At 42.9% G+C, this 18,631-nt stretch overlaps 1 protein-coding gene across 4 annotated transcripts in view; it reads left to right on the top strand.

Moving 5' to 3' along the window:
• The first annotated feature begins 577 nt into the window (after positions 1–577).
• LOC117677950 (solute carrier family 2, facilitated glucose transporter member 11-like) overlaps positions 578–18,631 on the top strand; it is a 33,666-nt gene continuing 15,612 nt past the window's right edge. For 2 of the 4 annotated variants that reach the window (XM_034438578.3, XM_034438575.3), the window contains exons 1-5: positions 578–684; positions 9,513–9,611; positions 9,830–9,990; positions 10,233–10,357; positions 10,718–10,847. In XM_034438578.3, coding sequence (XP_034294469.1) covers positions 661–684; positions 9,513–9,611; positions 9,830–9,990; positions 10,233–10,357; positions 10,718–10,847 — 539 coding nt within the window. In that variant the 5' untranslated portion in view covers positions 578–660. Of the gene's footprint in view, positions 685–8,885; positions 8,961–9,512; positions 9,612–9,829; positions 9,991–10,232; positions 10,358–10,717; positions 10,848–18,631 lie in introns of those variants that run through there. The other 2 variants (XM_034438577.3, XM_034438579.3) reach the window with 2 other exon arrangements.

Raw genomic sequence — 18,631 nt, 5'->3', positions numbered from 1 at the left:
GCCATGCCCCCAGAACCTGTTGTTAAAAAAATTGAATCCCACCACTGGGGGGAGGGCTGGGGTAGGAGGGGGGAGGAGGCAAGGGAAAACATGTGTAAAGAATCTGGAGAGGTTTTTGGAGTTTACGTAATTGTTTCTTTTTAAAGAGGTTGTTAATTTGCAAATGTGATTGTACAATTCATATATGGAAAGATGGCAAACGGTTTATGTTTTTCTTGTAAAAATGTTTTTTGTCTTGTAAAACTTTTTAATAAAAAAAAAGAAAGTTTCATTTCTATAACCATCTCACATGGTTTTCAGGACTTAGTGAGGCAAGAGACTACAAGGTCCCTTCCAACTCTGTTAAAAGGGGAAATTTATATAATCTGATGGCAGCAGAGGCCAAATATTTCCCAAATCTGTGGGTGTTAACAGAAGCTAGGCAGTTTCTGATCCTTTAATTGGTCATTGTATCTACCAGTGGGTTATTTATTTAACCCCAAAGCTCCAACTTTGCAGAGAAAGCAAAATTAATAGATTAAGTGGAAACCTGCATGGTAAAGTTTAACTTTAATTAAATGGGGCCAACTGCTAATTTCTGCAGTAACAGACTTCTTTGAGAGCAGCCCATGTGCCTTCCAGTTACAGGAAATTAGTTCCTGCTCACTCCTTAGCTAAGAGATGGCTAGCTTCCTCTCCAATCTGGTGAGTACTGGGCTACCTATCATTTACCACCACCACCCCATACACAGACACATCCAGAGAGGAAAAGCTCTGGGTGCCGAAACTCACTGGGAGTCTCCTTGCTCCCAGCTATAGCTCCTTGCTATTCAGTTGATAGCCCGCCTTTCCTTTAGGATTTGTGAAGGGAATTACCAGGGACACTCTGGTAATTCCAGAGGGAGGGAGGCATTCTCTCCCCAAACACCTACCACTTTTTGGAAGCTCTGCCCCAATTTCCAGGGAAGGGGGAGTGCTGTAAAAGAAGCACAGGAGAGGATGCTGAGCGCCAGCTGGAGCTGGGGAGAAGGCTTGGGATGGGAGTAGTCTAAAAGATAAGAGGTGGGATTCAGTGATAGGGCTCCTCATTGCGCTGGAACATTATGGCATTTTGTGTTCTGAGTACACATGTCTGTCAAGAGGTGAATCCCAGTTAAATTCAAAATTCAACATTAAATTCAAGTAGAGTGACTGTGAGGCTGCCCCATAAGCAGGAGGTGAGTGGACATATTCTCGGTCTCTAGGTGATGCAGTACCTCTGCTTTTTATCATGCATGATCATTAAATACTGTGCTAATGGCATGGCCTGATGCTCCTGTCCTGGATTGCCAGTAGTCTAAAAGTAGTCTAAAAGACAAGAGGTGGGATTCTTCCTTGGAGAGGGCCACTTCTGCCAGGTCCCTTGGGGCAATGCCAGAGTTGAGCCTTCTTTTGGCTTCAGCTGCAAAAAAACTCTTCACCTAATGCCAGAAGCTTTTAGATATACCTAGAGTAGTCTTCGACAGGCTGTTTTACGTTGTTTTCAACTTGTCTTTAATTAGCTGGCCTGTTTTAAAGATAAAGACACAATAGCAAGTTTATTTAAAGATAGACTTGCTATCTCAGTAAGGTTGCCAGGAGGTGAAGGGCCTGAACTCTGGGGCCAGAGATTGGAGCAGAAGTAGCTTGCGGGGGGGGGGGTGTAGGGGCAGTGAGAGAAGGTGAGTCATTGCCCCCCCCAACCTCAAGGCAAGGTGCCACAGACTGCCTGAAAAGCATGGACAGGGAAGAAAGTGCAGCCTGGCTCGAGTGCCTCTCCTGACTAACTCCAGGGCATCCTTCTGTAGCTTCATGTTCAGATCCAGCTTGAAAATGAATTGTGGAAACAAAAACATTTTATGGGAAGGACAGGTCCATGTTAGGTGGGAGGAGGAGCGGGGGCAACGGCACTTGAACCGGCTTAGTACTTTTTCTCTAAAATGTTCTACATCGAAGTCAGAATATAAAGTCAGAAACAGCAACAACTGGTATGTTCTTTGTTGCAATATTTTCAGGATCAGACTCAATAATATTAGTAAGAGTTAAAGGTTTAAATATATTTCCTTTTATTTACAATAGGCATTCTATATTCACTGAATATTCACAGATAGAAGCGAGGAAAAGGGTGTAGGTGGCTCCTTATATATACAATGGGTGGAGCTATGAGTGGGAGTGGTGAATTATGAATACATTAAGAAGTGAAGAATAAGTTAACCCCTGATACCCCGTTCATATATTATTTACACATTAGAGAATAAGGCATTTACATCTGACAAATCCCCCTCTAAATGCCGATTCGTTATACAACACCAATTACACTCAGATTCAGGACAATACAATACATACAATTTAGAAGTTAAATATTTGTGTTGCTTGGAAGGTAAAGGCTTTGTCAATATGTCAGCTAATTGTTCTGAGGTATCACAATGCACTGCTTTAATAAATCCATCCTGAGATAATTGTCTCACATGTTTAAATTTTATATCTATATGTCTGGACCTTTGTCCAATGGCATCAGATCTAGATATTTCAATGGCTGCTTTATTATCTTCATGCATAACAAAAGGCAAAACAGGTTTTTTCCAAACATCTGAAATTAAATCATTAAACCATACAAGGTTATTTGCAGCTTTGGATAAACAAACATATTCCGCTTCTGTCGTTGAAGTGGCCACTAGTTCTTGTTTACCAGTGTACCAGTAAACTGGACAGTCATTTAAGAGAAATATATAACCAGATGTACTTTTTCTACATGAGGTGTCTCCAGCCCAATCTGCATCTGCATAACATGTAAGCTTTGGTTCTTTATTGTCTTTAGGTTCTAATATTAAGCAAAAGTCTAGTGTACTTTTCAGATATCTTAAAATTCTTTTAACAGCTTCCCAGTGATACATTGTTGGTTTGCTGACATGTCTGGATAATAGATTGAGTGGTAAGGCGATATCTGGTCTAGTCCAATTAGATATATAAAGAAGTGAACCTATGATTGATCTATAAAACGTGTTATCCTTGAATTCGGGGGAAGATTCATCAGTATTTCTTAGAAAATCAGTTTGCATAGGAGTATCACAAGGTTTGGCATTGTTTAAATTGCATTTATTTAAAAGTTCTACAATCTTATCTCTCTGAGTAAGTTTGAATCCCCTTCTAGTCTTATTAATTTGGACACCAAGATATTTGTTTACTTTACCTAGAGATTTTAACGAGAAATGTTCATTTAGTTTGGTTACAAAGGTTTCTCTTCTCTCTTTATGTTTTCCTATGTATAAAATGTCATCCACATAAATCAATACAAATTCAATGTAATCATCATCCTTTTTGACAAAAAAGCAGTTATCAGCAGTAGTAGCGTTGAAGTCCATGGTTCTAAGTACTTTCACTAAACAATCATAGCATCGTTTACCAGATTGTTTTAACCCGTATAAACTCTTGTTTAACAACCAAATTTCATTTTTGTTTGTGTATTGACTGTGAGGTGCTCTTACGTATATTTCTTTATCTAGTTTAGCGTGTAGATACGCAGTCTGTATGTCGTATTGAAATACATCAAGGTTGAGTGCTGATGCTACCACTAGAGCTGTTTTGACACTCTCTGTTCTTACTGTGGGGGAATACGTGTCAGTATAGTCCTCCGGATATTTCTGTGCATAACCTTGTGCAACTAGTCTAGCTTTGTATAGAGTATTGCCTCCCTCTAAGTTCTTAATTTTATATATCCACCTGGTACCAATAATTGTTTTATCCTTAGGTGCAATTGCAGGTGTAAATACATTTAATCCTTGTAAACTTTCCATCTCTTTTTTCATCGCTAATTCCCATTTTTCCTTTTCTTCACGAGGGAGTTTTAACACTTCCTCATATGTATTGGGTGTTGTTGGCTCACCATCCATATGCATTATGTAATCTTTGTATTTATTTGGCATTTGATTTCTGGTGTTTCTAATGGTTTTTTCAGGTTTACTATCGTTATCATGCAAATATCTTGCTTCCTTTTTTGTTAATGTGTCTGTCTTAATTTTGTGTTGGCTATTTGTCCAAATTTTGGTTTTGTTCTTATTTTTGTTGATATTTTGCTTTTCTATGATCCCTTCTTCATGAGATTTTGTACCTTTATATTTATTTGGAAATATTTCATTAAGATGTAATTTAGACCAGTTAGCCTGTTCATGGAACACAGCTGTTCTGGAGACTATAAATTTGTTATTGTTATCAATGAATCTGTACCCTTTAGTACCGGTTTCATATCCCATAAATCTGAGTCTTCTGGATACGTTTTCTCCCTTTCTTCTTAATTGTTTAGGTATGTGTACGTCTGCAGTGACTCCAAATATATGCATGTGTGCTAATTTTGGTTTTCTATTATATATCACTTCATATGGTGTCTTATTTACAATGCTGGACCATGTTCTATTTTGTGTGTAATTTGAATAATGTAAGGCTTCTGACCAGAATTGTTTGCTTAAGCCAGCATCTTCCAATGTGCATCTAATCATGGTTTGTAATGTGGAATTTTTCCTCTCTGCAATCCCGTTCTGGAACGCAGAAAATGGACTAGATGTGTAATGTAACATTCCTTTGTCTTTTAACCATTGGGAGAATTCTTTAGACATGAATTCGCATCCCCTATCTGTCATAATTTGTTTTATTTTGATGTTGTGTTGTGTTTCTATGCGTTTGTAAAATTCTTTAAATTTTTGAAATGTTTCATCTTTGTGTTTTAATGTATAAACAAACCCATAGCGGCTATAATCGTCCACTATTGTTAGGAAGTAACGTTTTCTATAAGTGATTGATGGAGTTAATGGACCAACTAAGTCCATGTGTACTAAATCAAAAATTTTGTTAGTTGATCTAGTAGATTTTCTTGGCCTGGGGCTAGTTTTTAGTTTTGTAGATTTACATACTGAGCATTCCAAATAGTTTTCATAATTTTTTATTTTAACACCTTCTGCGTGTTCAGTCATTTTTTGTACTACAGGAAAACTGGCATGTCCTAACTTCCTATGTAAGATGTGAGCACACTCATCATGAATTGGCTTACCTATTTTTGGTTTTTTTTTCATTGTGTGCATCTTTGTGATCATGAGATGTTTTACACTCATCATTGTCACTATTGCTAATATTTTCATCATCTACTTCAATACAATCTTCCATATTTGAGTCAATGTTATGCAACCATTTTTCCTTAGTTATCAGATAAGGTAGGCCTCCTTTAATCATCACTGTGCCTATATTTATTTTATTCTTCTCCAAAATCGCTTTTCCTTTTGAAAAAACAATGTTAATGTCAGAATCTCTACTTAGTTTTATAGCACTTAGTATGTTATGAGGTATCTCAGGTATTAGCAATACCCCCTCTATTTTTCCTAGACCAGGCAAGGTTACATTCCCTCTACCTAATACTTGCACCTTTTCTTGGTTAGCTACCTTTATTACAAATTTATCTTCTGCAAATGAAGACAATATATTTTTGTTATTAGTGGTGTGATTAGTTGCTCCAGAATCAATAAGCCAATTATTGTTCTCATTTTGCTGTATGTTAGTGTTGTCTTGTTTATTTAGCCCGTTCAGTGAGCCAGATTTTCTATCCTTTGAATTATCTCTGCCCCCTCTATTCTCTTTGTAATTTGGTGGGCTCCTATATCTATGTTTATCTATGGAAGACTGTCTATAATTGTATTTGTTTCTATATTCTGACCTATGCCTTTCTCTTGAAATTTTGGGACAGTCTCTTCTATTGTGTTCCCTGGATCCACAATTGTGGCATTTAAATGTTTCATTATATTTTTCTTGGAAAGCTACTTTCCTATATGGTTTGTGTTCTGTGTGATTGCTAGAACGATTCCTTCTTGAATTGTCTTCTGCTATCAGTTTATTGGATAGACTTTCTATGGATAAATATCCTAGATTGATAGTGTCTAAATGTGACATAAAATTGTCCCATGATGAATCAAGTGAGTTGATAATAACACTTTTCATTGTTTGGTCTGAAATCACCTCCCCCCTCAAATGCAGCTCAGCTCTTATTTTGTTTAAATATATTAAATGCTCACTTATGGAAACCCCTGGTTTTACCCTAGATGAAAAGAAATCTTTAGACATCCTTGTGGTGGTAGCTACACTGTCACTGTGAAATAAATTAAACATGCATTGAATGATTTCTGAAACAGTCAGATTTGGCTTAATGCTATGATACATTGCAGGAGACACACTAGATATTATTAAGAAAAATGCTCTATGGTGTAAACAATCTATTTTTAGAGTCCAAGGTCTTTTGGGGGGACTAGTGATAAAAAATAATAAGTTTTCCTTCATAAAGACAACCTGGAGCTGTTGATACCATTCTTGCAAATTAACGCCATCAACCCTTAGCTTTGGGAAGTCACTGGGTAAATTTCCGACATTATTGTGTCCATTACTTACAACCTGAGGTAGTCCGTGGTCTCGCAAGTGTAGAAAATTGCAAAACGGCATGGGGATGCTCGCAACGAGTCTGCATGGTCTCCTCGCCAGTTCATGTCTTCCCGGACCGTCTGCGTAGTTTTGCGCATGCGCGTTGTCCATTTCTTCTTTGGAGTCATCGTGGAAGGTTCTCTCCATTGTGGCTCGCTCGTTCTGCTCCTCTTCAGATGAATCGGTCTCTGGTTCAATTTTGGGAGTCTTGACGACGGCGGCTGCTCTTCCTCTTCCCCTGAGGGCTTTGGTGCTTGCTTCGGTTTGTGGCGTAGGGCGGTACCGGCAGGGCTCTCTGGGTTCGGGCGTCGGCGTTCTCGTAGTCAGGATGGGAGCGGGCAGGTCTTGAGGCATCGGCTTGCTCGCTCGCTTCTTCGGTAGCTGTTTGTTAATTTTTAGTTTTGGCCCAAATGCAGCAAAAAGCGTTTTCATTGCTGATTTTATTTGGGAGTTTGTTGAATCATCTTCACTTTCTGATTCTGATTCTTCTGAGGAGTTTGAATCTTCTTTTTCATTTTCGTTGTTTGGTAACGTTTTTCGCGCCAGAAATTTTGAATTGAGCATTTTGATTGGCTCTGCTTCGCTCACCCTGGAGGCCTGTTGAAACCAAGATGGCTGCCATTCAAAATTTCGCGCGGGATCACCGTTTTTCTTCTTCGTAATGACTTTCTCTGCAGTCATATCACTCACTATTTTTGGGTCTTTAGACTTTTCATTAGTGATGTTTTTCTCTCTCGCTGCTCCGCTGTTCTTCAGCATATCTTGGAGTTTCGCGATGAGGCTTTCATCATTCTTCTGGCTCTTTAATAGTTTTAATATCTCTGACCTGAGTTCGTTATTCTCTATTTCGATTTCCTTCTGGTCATCAATTTCATCTATTATTTCTTCGTCTTCAGTGGTGTATTCTTCGGATTCTCTCGAAATTGCGTTTGTGGATTCGTTGATTATTTCTTGTTCTGTTTCCATTTCTTTGCTGTAGGCCCTGGTGTTGGGCCTATCTTTCTTAGACATTTTTAAGTTTTTTTTATTGAGTCAATTAACCATCCTCTGCTACCAGCTTGTTGCAATATTTCAATAATATTAGTAAGAGTTAAAGGTTTAAATATATTTCCTTTTATTTACAATAGGCATTCTATATTCACTGAATATTCACAGATAGAAGCGAGGAAAAGGGTGTAGGTGGCTCCTTATATATACAATGGGTGGAGCTATAAGTGGGAGTGGTGAATTATGAATACATTAAGAAGTGAAGAATAAGTTAACCCCTGATACCCCGTTCATATATTATTTACACATTAGAGAATAAGGCATTTACATCTGACATTCTTTCTTTTTTATCATTCAACAGTCATTAAGAAGGAAGACTTGGCCATTAGATAATTCCTGATTTGATGGCTATACCAAAGACATCAAGAAATGGAGCAATGGGATGGGGGGTGGGTGGGCTGAGAGAAGCCATCAGCAGGGAGGGAAGGGGGCAGGGGGAGGAATTGTGCTGGTGGGTTCCAGAATAGAAGGATGCCCAAATCAACCTTCTCCTTCAGAGCCCCATTTCAAGCCCAAGATACAGGCCAAATCCAAAGAGTTGGTCCGGAGAAAGTCTCTCCAACTCTGAACATCTGCTGAAACCCAAAAGCTTATCCAAGGAGACAATAAATAACTAGTTTTGCTAAGAAATTCTGTGTGCTTGTACCCTTGCTTTCGTGCATTCTCTTTTCTCAATAAACTCCCTTTTCATATTTAAACTTTATTAGTTTAATGCAGAGTTTCCATTAAAACATCCCTTATGTGCAGAATTAGAGTTACCTAGCTACTCATTAATCAGAGTCTGATAGCATCCTCTCAGACTAACATGTTTGATTAAAAGGCAAGCAACACAATATCATTAATAGGAGAAGGGCAAGCACACCTTGTTTCACCCCTTTAGAGATATTGAAGTTATCTGTCAGGTATACCATGCAAGACTGGTGGCCCACAGGATAGATGCATCATGTGCAGGCCACACACACCCAAGCTCCGCGAAGGGAAAATAACACTGTGATTTCATGTGATGGCAATGTGACACGGCGAGTTTGACACTTGCCTAGAGTAAATCTAATCTGAATTTGATTATTTGTATATAATGCCATGATTAAAATCAATTACTTTTTTTTCAAATTCAACCATCTAAGTTAATCTACAGCTTGTTTCTATTGGTAGGATCAAAAGCTGCATGAATTAGTCACAAAGGAAATAATTTTCTATTGTCATGCTATTTATGAAATGATCCAATATAAAACCATGGTCAACTGTGGAGAATCCCTGCCTGTGACTCTGCAAACACATTGTTATCAATGAGCCAGACCTTTAATTTATTGACTAGATGTTTTGCATAAATATTGCCCCTGACATTAATCAGGCTAATTGGTTTATATTTTTTTGCATATTGAGAACACTATGCCTGTGTTGCAGCCCTGGAGAAGTTGACCAGAGGAGTTACAAGTTTAACCAAAATAGACTTTCACCAAACAGTATGTCTCTTTAAAAAACTGACTCTCTAATCTTGGCTTTGTCTTTAGACACAGATCCAAGAGGTGATAATGTCCCTGGAGATGATTCTCTTCTGGGGGGGAGGGGGGCTTGCCTGAGGGCAAAGCCAGGATAGGGACTTGACAGGGGACCAGGGTGCTAAGTACAGGGTAATGTACACTAAGATGTACATTCATTGGAGAATTAGCAGGAATGGGTTAGGAAGCAAACTAACTAGTATAAAAATTCTCCCATTTCTTCTTTAGAAAGCTCTTGTTTTCACCTCAACGGATGTTTACCACTTCTTTCCTTTCTTCCTAAGGAGTTCTGTGACAACCCATGAGGAGTAACTTCTTTGGTTTTCCTTGCCAAATTCCTAGCCATACAATGTGCTGTTCTACATTCTAGGCAGTAATCCAGCCTTATGGATGCCCTTCCCCTCTCTCAAGTTGTGTGCACGGGTGTGAGAGAGGGAGGGGGTGACTTTGAGGATACAGCTTTGGTAGGAAACAGGTGTCCAATGCTAGAAGCCTTAACTTCTTTTCTCTTTCCAGATTCAATACCGGGGACTATTTCAAATGATCCTCGTGCTGGGAATCGGGGGCAGTTTCCCTTATGGGTTTCACATTTCTGTAATAAACTATCCCTCCCTGGTAAGTGATAGTATCCCTTTTCTATGGGCATTTCCTTCAGTTCAAACGTTGATGCTTTAGCCAGGGGCAGAGAAGGTTCACCATCTTGGAGTTCCAGGACCTGTGGTGCCCAGTGTGGTGGGGTGGCTGGGACGTTGTGCTGGGGTGGCTGATAGGTAAACTCATGGGGAAAAGTGAAAAAAATCATTGTAAAATGAATGCATTTTCTTTATCCACAGCATATTAAAAAATTCATTAATGAGACCTGGCTGGAACGACATGGCTCACCACTGCCTCAAGAGAATGTTATCTTGTTATGGTCCTTCATAGTATCCAGTTACGGGATTGGAGGTCTCGTAGGGAGTGTCTGTTGTGGATACCTCACCACAAAATATAGAAAGTAACTTCTTCACTAGTTAGATCTGTCTATAGTATGGCCCTTATCTGTTATCTCCAAGTATCAAATGTTCAAAATGTTTGAAACTCTATATTGATTATAGCCCTTTGGCACCCTGTTCAGGGTGTTCACATGGTACCGCCAAACTAAAAGTCAAGATGATGGATACAATGCTGCCCTCCATTGTGCTTTGCTGAGAAACCCCTGGAAATGCCTCTCCCTCACTGCCCCCTCTTTTGTTGCAGAAAGAAGTGCCAGATGTTCACCAACCTGATCATGCTGACTGCTGCCCTGTTCATGGGTTTCAGCAAGATGGCCAAATCTTTTGAGATGATCCTCCTTGGACGCCTCCTATATGGGATTGGCATTGGTAGCTATATGGGATTGGCATTGGTAGCTATATGGGATTGGCACTGGTAGCTGTTGGCTGTCTTATAACTGTGAGCAAGTCTATTGACTCAGCACGGGCAAAGTTCTGCTGTGATCAAATGTTCTAGAGGAGAGGCTGATTCAAGAGTGGTTAACTCAGAGCCCTCCTTGGCACAGGCCTCTCCCGCTCTCTTTCTCCCCTTCATATTCGCCTAGTGTCATTGTAATCCTTCTCACTCAGCTACCCATAACTCAGTAATGCCTCTCTGCAATATAAGATGGTTTTAATGACATGACATCTTAGATGACATGCTGGCCAATTTTTCAATACTCTTCTTTGTAACCCTTTTCCTTTCTGAAGGATTTTCTTTCAATATACATCCTCAATATGTGGGAGAGATTTCGCCAAAGAAGTTGCGGGGATTTACAAATGCAACAGTCGCTGTTTTTCTGACATTAGGCAAAGTTGCAGGACAAATCATTGGTCTTGGGTAAGTCCCTTTCCAAAACACACTCAGTGAAAGTCATTTAAATCACCAGATGTCTGAAGTGAACACTTAATTTAAGCTTTAATTTAAAAAAGTTTTCATTTCAGTTGAAACTGGAGCATTTGGCTTTGAACCTGAAGTTGTGAAAATATTATGATATGAATATTAACTTGATAATTGCTGTGCAATAGAAATCTGATCAACCATCTTTTTTCCTCTAAAAATAAATAATACACATACAGATGAGGCAAAATAGTTTGAATGTTATAATAAACTTAGGAACATAAATTGTAGAATCTCAAGTTTCCCATTTTCTTGGATGCAATTTCATTCCACAGAATTTCAAATAGGCCAAACAATGTGGTCTTGTATTGCATACAATAAGAGTGATTTTCCAGTGGAAAGGAAAACCTCAAATCTTATTCCCATCTTTTAAAATAGAATAGAATTCTTTATTGGCCAAGTATGACTGGACACACAAGGAATTTGTCTTGGTGCATACACTCTCAGTGTACATAAAAGAAAAGATACGTTTGACAAGAATCTTAACATTACCATTAACAACACTTAATGATAGTCATAGGAAACAAATAAGCAATCAAATCATATTAAGAAAGTCAAAAAGCCGAAATAAGAATCGACCAAACCGAAAAGAAATTAGATACTGTGGACCAAGCATTTACAAGTCAAAACAGAGAGTTAGAGGATTCGATAATCCAATTAGAGATGGACCGGGCATCCTTCTACTTGCATTTCCAAAATATTGTTGAGGATAAAGAGGAAAACCTGGGCGAGAAGATGGCGGAGCTGATAGCAGATGTACTTCAACAAGATAAACAGGAGATAATTAGAGAGTTGGACGACGTATACAGGGTCCAGACAAATTATGCAAGAAGGAACAAGCTCCCTAGGGAAGTGCATGTCCGCTTTGCAAGGAAAAAAGTAAAAGACATCCTATACAACATGACAAGAGAGGAACAGATAACATATAGAGGAAAAGAAGTAATAATCCTAAAACAGATACCAAGAAGAGTACGGGAGCTGAGAAAGGAGTATAGATTTTTAGCTGTACAGTTGAATAAAAGAAATATATTATTCAGGTGGCTCTTACCAGAAGGGATGTTAATTACTTGGCAAGGAAGAAAAATAAAAATAGAAAGCCTGAGTACAGCACAAGACTTCCTTGACCAGTTGAGAGGTGTGGAGGAAGAGCAGGGTAGCAAAGAAGAACTAGAGACAGTAGCAGTGGAAGAGGAAGCCTTACACCAACAGAACACGAAGGAAGCAACTGCGGAGGAGAAGAAGACAGAAGAAGAAGCCAAAGGGAAAAAAGCAAGACCAGTAAGAGCCGTACGAACAAACAAAAACTGATAACCAGACAAGGAAATAGGGATGAATGATTTGAAATTAATATCTGTAAATGTCAATGGCTTAAATGACTACAAAAAGAGAAAATGAATATTAACAAAACTAGGTAAACAAAATGTTGATATAATGTGTCTACAAGAGGTGCACATAAAAAAAGAAGAGGGTAAATGTTTAGAATATAAAACATTTGGCAAAGAAAAAGAAGAGGGGGGTGGTAATCTATGTAAAGAAAGGAATTGAAGCAGAGCAAAAGTTTAAAGATACAAAGGGCAGAATTCTTATGATTGAAATTAAGAGAGGGAACTCCAAGGTATTATTAGTGGGTATATATGTTCCAAATAAAAAACAGGGAGAATTTTTTAAGAAACTTCATGAACAATTAGTAAAAATGGAATATAATGAAATTTGTATAATAGGGGATTTTAATGGCATTGTGGATTTGGAGAAGGATTATAAAAGTAATAAATAAAATGAAATAAATAAATAAATAATTTTATTTCTATACCGCCCTTCTCCCGAAGGACTCAGGGCGGTGTACAGTCAATTTAAAAACACAAGACACAACAATGATTAAAAATTAAAATAATTAAATAAATTTGGCCGGATTAAAACCCCAAAAATTTAAAATACCCCAATTAAAATTATTATGTTGATAGCCCGGCCTGGCGGAACAACAGGGTCTTCAATGCGCAACGAAACACCCGGAGGTCGGAGATCTTACATATTTCCGGGGGCAGTTCATTCCACAGGGCTGGGGCTCCCACAGAGAAGGCCCTCCCCCTGGGTGTCACCAGCCGACATAACCTGGCTGATGGCACCCTGAGGAGACCCACTCTGTGGGAGCGGACTGGTCAGTGAGAGGCTATTGGTGGCAGAAGACGGTCTCGAAGGTACCTGGGTCCTATGCCATGGAGTGCTTTAAAGGTGGTAACCAACACCTTGAATCGCACCCGGAAGACCACTGGGAGCCAGTGCAGCTCGCGCAGGAGGGGTGTCACGTGGGCACAACGGGTTGCGCCCATAACCACCCGCGTGGCCGCATTCTGGACCAGTTGGAGCCTCCGAGTGCTCTTCAAGGGGAGCCCCATGTAGAGAGCATTACAATAGTCCAGCCGGGAGGTGACAAGGGCATGAGTGACCGTGCGCAAGGCGTCCCGGTCCAGAAAGGGCTGCAACTGGCGGATCAGGCAAACCTGATAAAAGGCCCCCCTGGCCACGGCCGTCATGTGCTCTTCTAAAGACAGCCGTGCGTCCAGGACACCCAGATTGCGAGCCCTCTCTGTGGGGGGCGAAGATTCACCCCCAATAGTCAGCGATGGCACCTGCTGACTATATTGGGACGCCAGCAGCCACAGCCACTCGGTCTTGGACGGGTTGAGTCTGAGCCTGTTCCTCCCCATCCAGACCCGCACGGCCTCCAGGCAGCGAGACATCACATCAAGGGCATCGTTGGGGTGGTCTGGGGTGGAGATGTACAGCTGAGTATCATCAGCGTACAGATGACACTTCACCCCAAAACCACGGATGATCTCACCCAGCGGCTTCACATAAATGTTGAACAGAAGGGGCGAGAGGACCGACCACTGTGGCACTCCCCATGCGAGACGCCTCGAGGTCGACCTCTGCCCCCCTGCCAACACGAACTGCGAGCGGTCGGAGAGGAAGGAGGAGAACCACCGCAGAATGGTGCCCCCTATTCCTAACCCTCTCAACCGCTGCAGCATGATACCATGGTCGATGGTATCAAAAGCCGCTGAGAGATCTAATAGGACTAGAACAGAGGAGCAACCCCTGTCCCGAGCCCTCCAGAGATCATCCACCAATGCGACCAATGCTGTTTCTGTGCTATGCCCCTGCCTGAAGCCCGACTGGCACGGGTCTAGATAGATAGCTTCATCCAGGTGCCTGGGCAGTTGTCGTGCCACCACACTCTCGACAACCTTCGCCACAAAACGAAGGTTGGAGACCGGACGGTAGTTAGCTAATTCAGCCGGGTCCAGGGAAGGCTTCTTGAGGAGGGGCCTCACCACTGCCTCTTTCAAGGCAGCGGGAAAGGCGCCCTCACTCAGAGAAGCAGTTATAATCCCCTGGAGCCAGCCTCATGTAACCTCCCGGGAGGCCAGTACCAACCAGGAGGGACACGGGTCCAATAAACATGTGGTGGCACTAATCCTACCCAGAACCCTATCCACATCCTCGGGAGCCACAGGATCAAACTCCTCCCAGATAATATTCTCAAGACCTGCCCCTGTCTCCTCCCCTGGACTCATCCAATCGGAGTCTAAGCCATCCCGAATCCAAGCGACTTTATCATGCAGGAATTGCACAAAATCCTCAGGGCGGCCCTGCAAGGGATCTTCCCGCACTCCCCCCCCCGATGAAGGGAGCGGGTCACCCTAAACAGGGCGGCTGGGCGGTTCTCTGCAGATGCGATAAGAGCGGGAAAATGGTTAGATTTCACCGCTTTTATCGCCACTAGGTAGGTCTTGATATAAGACCTCACCTGTGTCCAGTCGGAATCGGATTGACTAGTCCTTCAAATGCTCTCTAGGCGTCTTTTCCGACGCTTCATCTCTCTCAGCTCCTCAGAGAACCAAGGAGCCAATTGAGATCGGCATCGGGTCAGAGGCTGCAAAGGCACGATGCGGTCCAAAGCTCCGGCAGCCGCACTCTCCCAGGCGGCCACCAGCTCTTCAGTCGAGTCGTGTGTTAGAGTCTCAGGAAACGGCCCAAGCTCCGTCAGGAAACTTTCGGGGTCCATCAGGCGCCTGGGACGGAACCATTTGATCGGTTCCGTCTCCCTGCGGCGGGGGAAAACGGTAGGAAAGTCTAAGTGAAGGAGCGAATGATCTGTCCATGACAAGGGTTTGATGTCTAGGTCCCCCCTACCAAGATCATTCAACCACTGACCAGAGACAAAAATCAGGTCCAGAGTGTGTCCCCCTATGTGAGTTGGGCCTTGAACTAACTGGGTCAGGTCCATGGTCGTCATGGAAGCTATGAACTCCCGAGCCACCTCTGACGCCTCACCCGCAGACGGAAGGTTGAAATCCCCCATGATAATAAGTGTTAGGGTGTGTGTAAAAAGTATTTGTTGCTTGTGCAACAAGCAGAGCAGAAACACACAGGGAAGGAGATAAACGTGCGGCTTGTGTGAGAAAAATACTTTATAGATAAGTCTGGGGGTATCAACCGCCACCCTGGCAATGACGTCGAGTAGCTCGGGCAGGGTCGCTGCCACGTGGCAGGGAGCCAGGTACACAGTCAGCAAACCCATCTGCACCCCACGGCCCCACTTCACAAAGAGGGACTCACATCCGGCTATCTGAGGAACAGTGGTCTCCCTCGGACAAAGACTCTCCCTAATAATCACCGCCACTCCCTCACCCCTCCCCTGGGCCCTTGGCTGATGAAATGCACGGAAACCTGGTGGGCACATCTCAACGAGGGGAACCCCCCCTCTTGGCCCAACCAGGTCTCCGTAATACCTGCCAGGTCCGCACCCCCCTCTAAAATAAGATCACAAATGAGGGGGGCTTTATTAACGACCGACCTGGCATTACACAACATCAGCTGCGGACCCTGGGCCTGAGACTCTGCCCAACCCAGGACACGAGTCACGTATTGGGGGCCGAGGTGCGTAATTGCTCGTAAACAGCGTGTGCGCACCCCCAGCACATATGGCCCTCTGCGCCCATCATACCTGCCCCTCCCACTCATTGTTTCAATTACACAGCCCTTCCTATCGTCCCCCTGCTCCCCGGTTAAATTTCCTTTCACGACCCCTCTGTTGCAGCCAATCGACCCATCACCCCGCTCAATTGCTATCTAAACCCCCCCGGGTCCACTTTTACAAACCCCTCCCTTCCTCCCGGGTCCCCTTAAAATTTTAATTAAAAATTTAGCTAAAAAACCCCTCAACCCCCTTCTGGCACCATGCCACCTCTCGGGGTTCCAAAGCCCGTCATTAAGGTAGGCCCTCGATAGAGTGGAGGGCCAAACCTGCGAGAGGGGGGAGTCTCGCAGCGCAAAAAGGTCGGCTTTTAGGAGCATCAACCGAACCAAAGATGGGAAAAGAAAGGCCAGTCAGGGCCTTTATCATAGACCAAGGGATAACTGAGCATAAAAGGTCACAAAATATCCATTTATAGGGCTGGACGCCACTGTCCTCTCATGACAGGGAGAAGGTCCAATGTTCTTTTTCTCCAATGGAGGCTAATGGCCAACCATCCTCTCATGACAGCCGGTCCCATTACGAAAGTCAATGGGAACAATGTTCTATCCTCTCCGTTGGGATGTGGAAAATCCCTCAGCTCTCTCAAATGGTGCTCAGTCTCTCCTACCAGTGAGGGCGTGAGTGGAGCATAGTAAGGGGTCCAGAGTGTCCAGAGTATAGATGTTAATGACGATGGTAATAATAAAGATGTTAATAAAGATGATAATGACCCACGGGCACAAGATCTTCCTTGAGGTGAACGTAGGAGTAGCGAAACAGAAAAGCCCAATCCAGGGGTGGATGGCCATTAAGGCCAACACACACCCATACCTGGGGGAAGGGGAGGGGAGGAGAGGGAGGGGAGGAGAGGCGACCAACAACCAAACCATGGTCAGCCTCCCGCCTCTCCAACCCCAGATCTCCACAACCCCCAGTCACAGCTCTGATCTCAGACACCCCATCACAGTAAAAATCTACTATGAGCCAGATGGTAGTCCTAAGGGTGAGGCTGTCCGCTTCTCCCCATCAACCTGCTGCCAGGCCGTTTCTCTGGCCGTTTCTCTGGTCCGTGTGAGTCATTGCCTCCGCCACCGCCGCCGCCGTCATCGTTGCCAGCCCGCAACCAGGCACCCCAAGCTCCCAAGGCACACTGGAACCCCCGAAAACGCCAGAAAAGAGCGTCCCAGGGGTCCAGAGGGCTGTGGGGAGCAGGGGGGACCACTTCCAAGCCGCCGCCGCACAAACGCCGGCCGCCGCCGGATGCCTTGGCCTCCACTTCCTTCCGATGCCGAAAGGCCGGCAAAAAGCTGGAAACAGCTGCTGCAGCCAGGCCCATCGCCCCATCTCCCGCGGTGCCGTCCAGCCCTGCCCTGACATTCCGGAGGGCAAAAAAGCCCTCGACAGGCAGGGCGGATATTCCCCTCACTGGGACTGGAGCCGGAGATGTTCAAGGAGGCTCCCAAAGGCCCTGACGACCAGCAACTCTCCCATCCCCGAAACGAAGCTCACTTGGTCACCGCTATCTTGGAGCATGCGCAGAAGGTAGAAACCAAAATAAAGCAAAAAAAACCCAAAAGGACAAATCTACCGAGAGCTTTTTTCGATTTAGTCGATGAATTGGACTCAATTGATATTTGGCGTACCCTGCACCCAAACGATAGGCAATACACTTTCTTTTCAAATGCACAAAAGTCGTGGTCTAGAATAGACATGGCATGGGTTAGCAGGAAACTGGGATTAGAAATCGGAACGGCTGAAATTAACCTGAATAATTGGGCAGACCACAACCCCTTAGAAATTAGGTGAAAGTCTGTACAGAGGAAGTACCAACAGAGGTGGAGGTTTAATGCCAAATTACTGGGTGACAGAGAATGCATACAAAAACTTAAAGAAGAAGTGAACTTCTTTTTCAAGGAAAACGAAAACCATGGAACGCCCCGTGCAATAGTATGGGACACAATGAAGGCCTACTTGAGAGGAGTTGTGATCTCATACAGCGTACATAAAAATAAGGAAAAAAGGAAGACCCTGGAAGACTATCTAAATCATTTAGGAGAATCAGAAAGAAAACTTCAAGACAATCCGGAAGATGAAACAGCCAAAGAAAGTTGGATGATGTGGAGGCACAAATTGAATATCATTGAGCAAGAGGAGCTAGCGCAAAAAATGAAAAGAACGAAACAATACCTCTTTGAGAATACCAACAAATCGGGCAGGTGGTTGGCCTATAAATTAAAAAAGGAAAATGAAAAGGGGACAATTCATATATTAGAAGACTCTAAGGGTAAGCTACTGACCAAAGAAGAAGAAAAATTGGAAAGAGCTAGGGAATATTATGAAACTCTATATAAAGAAGAGGAGGTACCAGAAGGCAAAATAGAGCAATATTTGACAAATGCAGAGCTCCCACAAATAACAGAAGAAGAGAGAGAAATGCTTAATAGAAAGATTACAATTGAAGAACTAAAAACAGCCCTCTCCAAACTGAAAAACAATAAAGCGCCAGGTCCCGATGGATTCCCAGGGGAAATATATAAAAAATTAGAAGAAATACTGCAACCAAAATTGGTAGAAATTTTTAATGATGCATTGATAGGCTACAAAATCCCAGAGTCGTGGAAGGAAGCGCATGTTACACTTGTGCCGAAAGAAGGTGCTGACCTAAAACAAATTCAGAATTATAGACCAATTTCTCTCCTAAACA

Source organism: Pantherophis guttatus, chromosome 17 (genome assembly GCF_059756535.1).
Source record: "Pantherophis guttatus breed Tessera chromosome 17, ASM5975653v1, whole genome shotgun sequence".
Taxonomy (NCBI): domain Eukaryota; kingdom Metazoa; phylum Chordata; class Lepidosauria; order Squamata; family Colubridae; genus Pantherophis; species Pantherophis guttatus.
The sequence above is the reverse complement of the archived record's forward strand: the minus strand, read 5'-3'. Positions and strand labels throughout refer to the sequence as shown.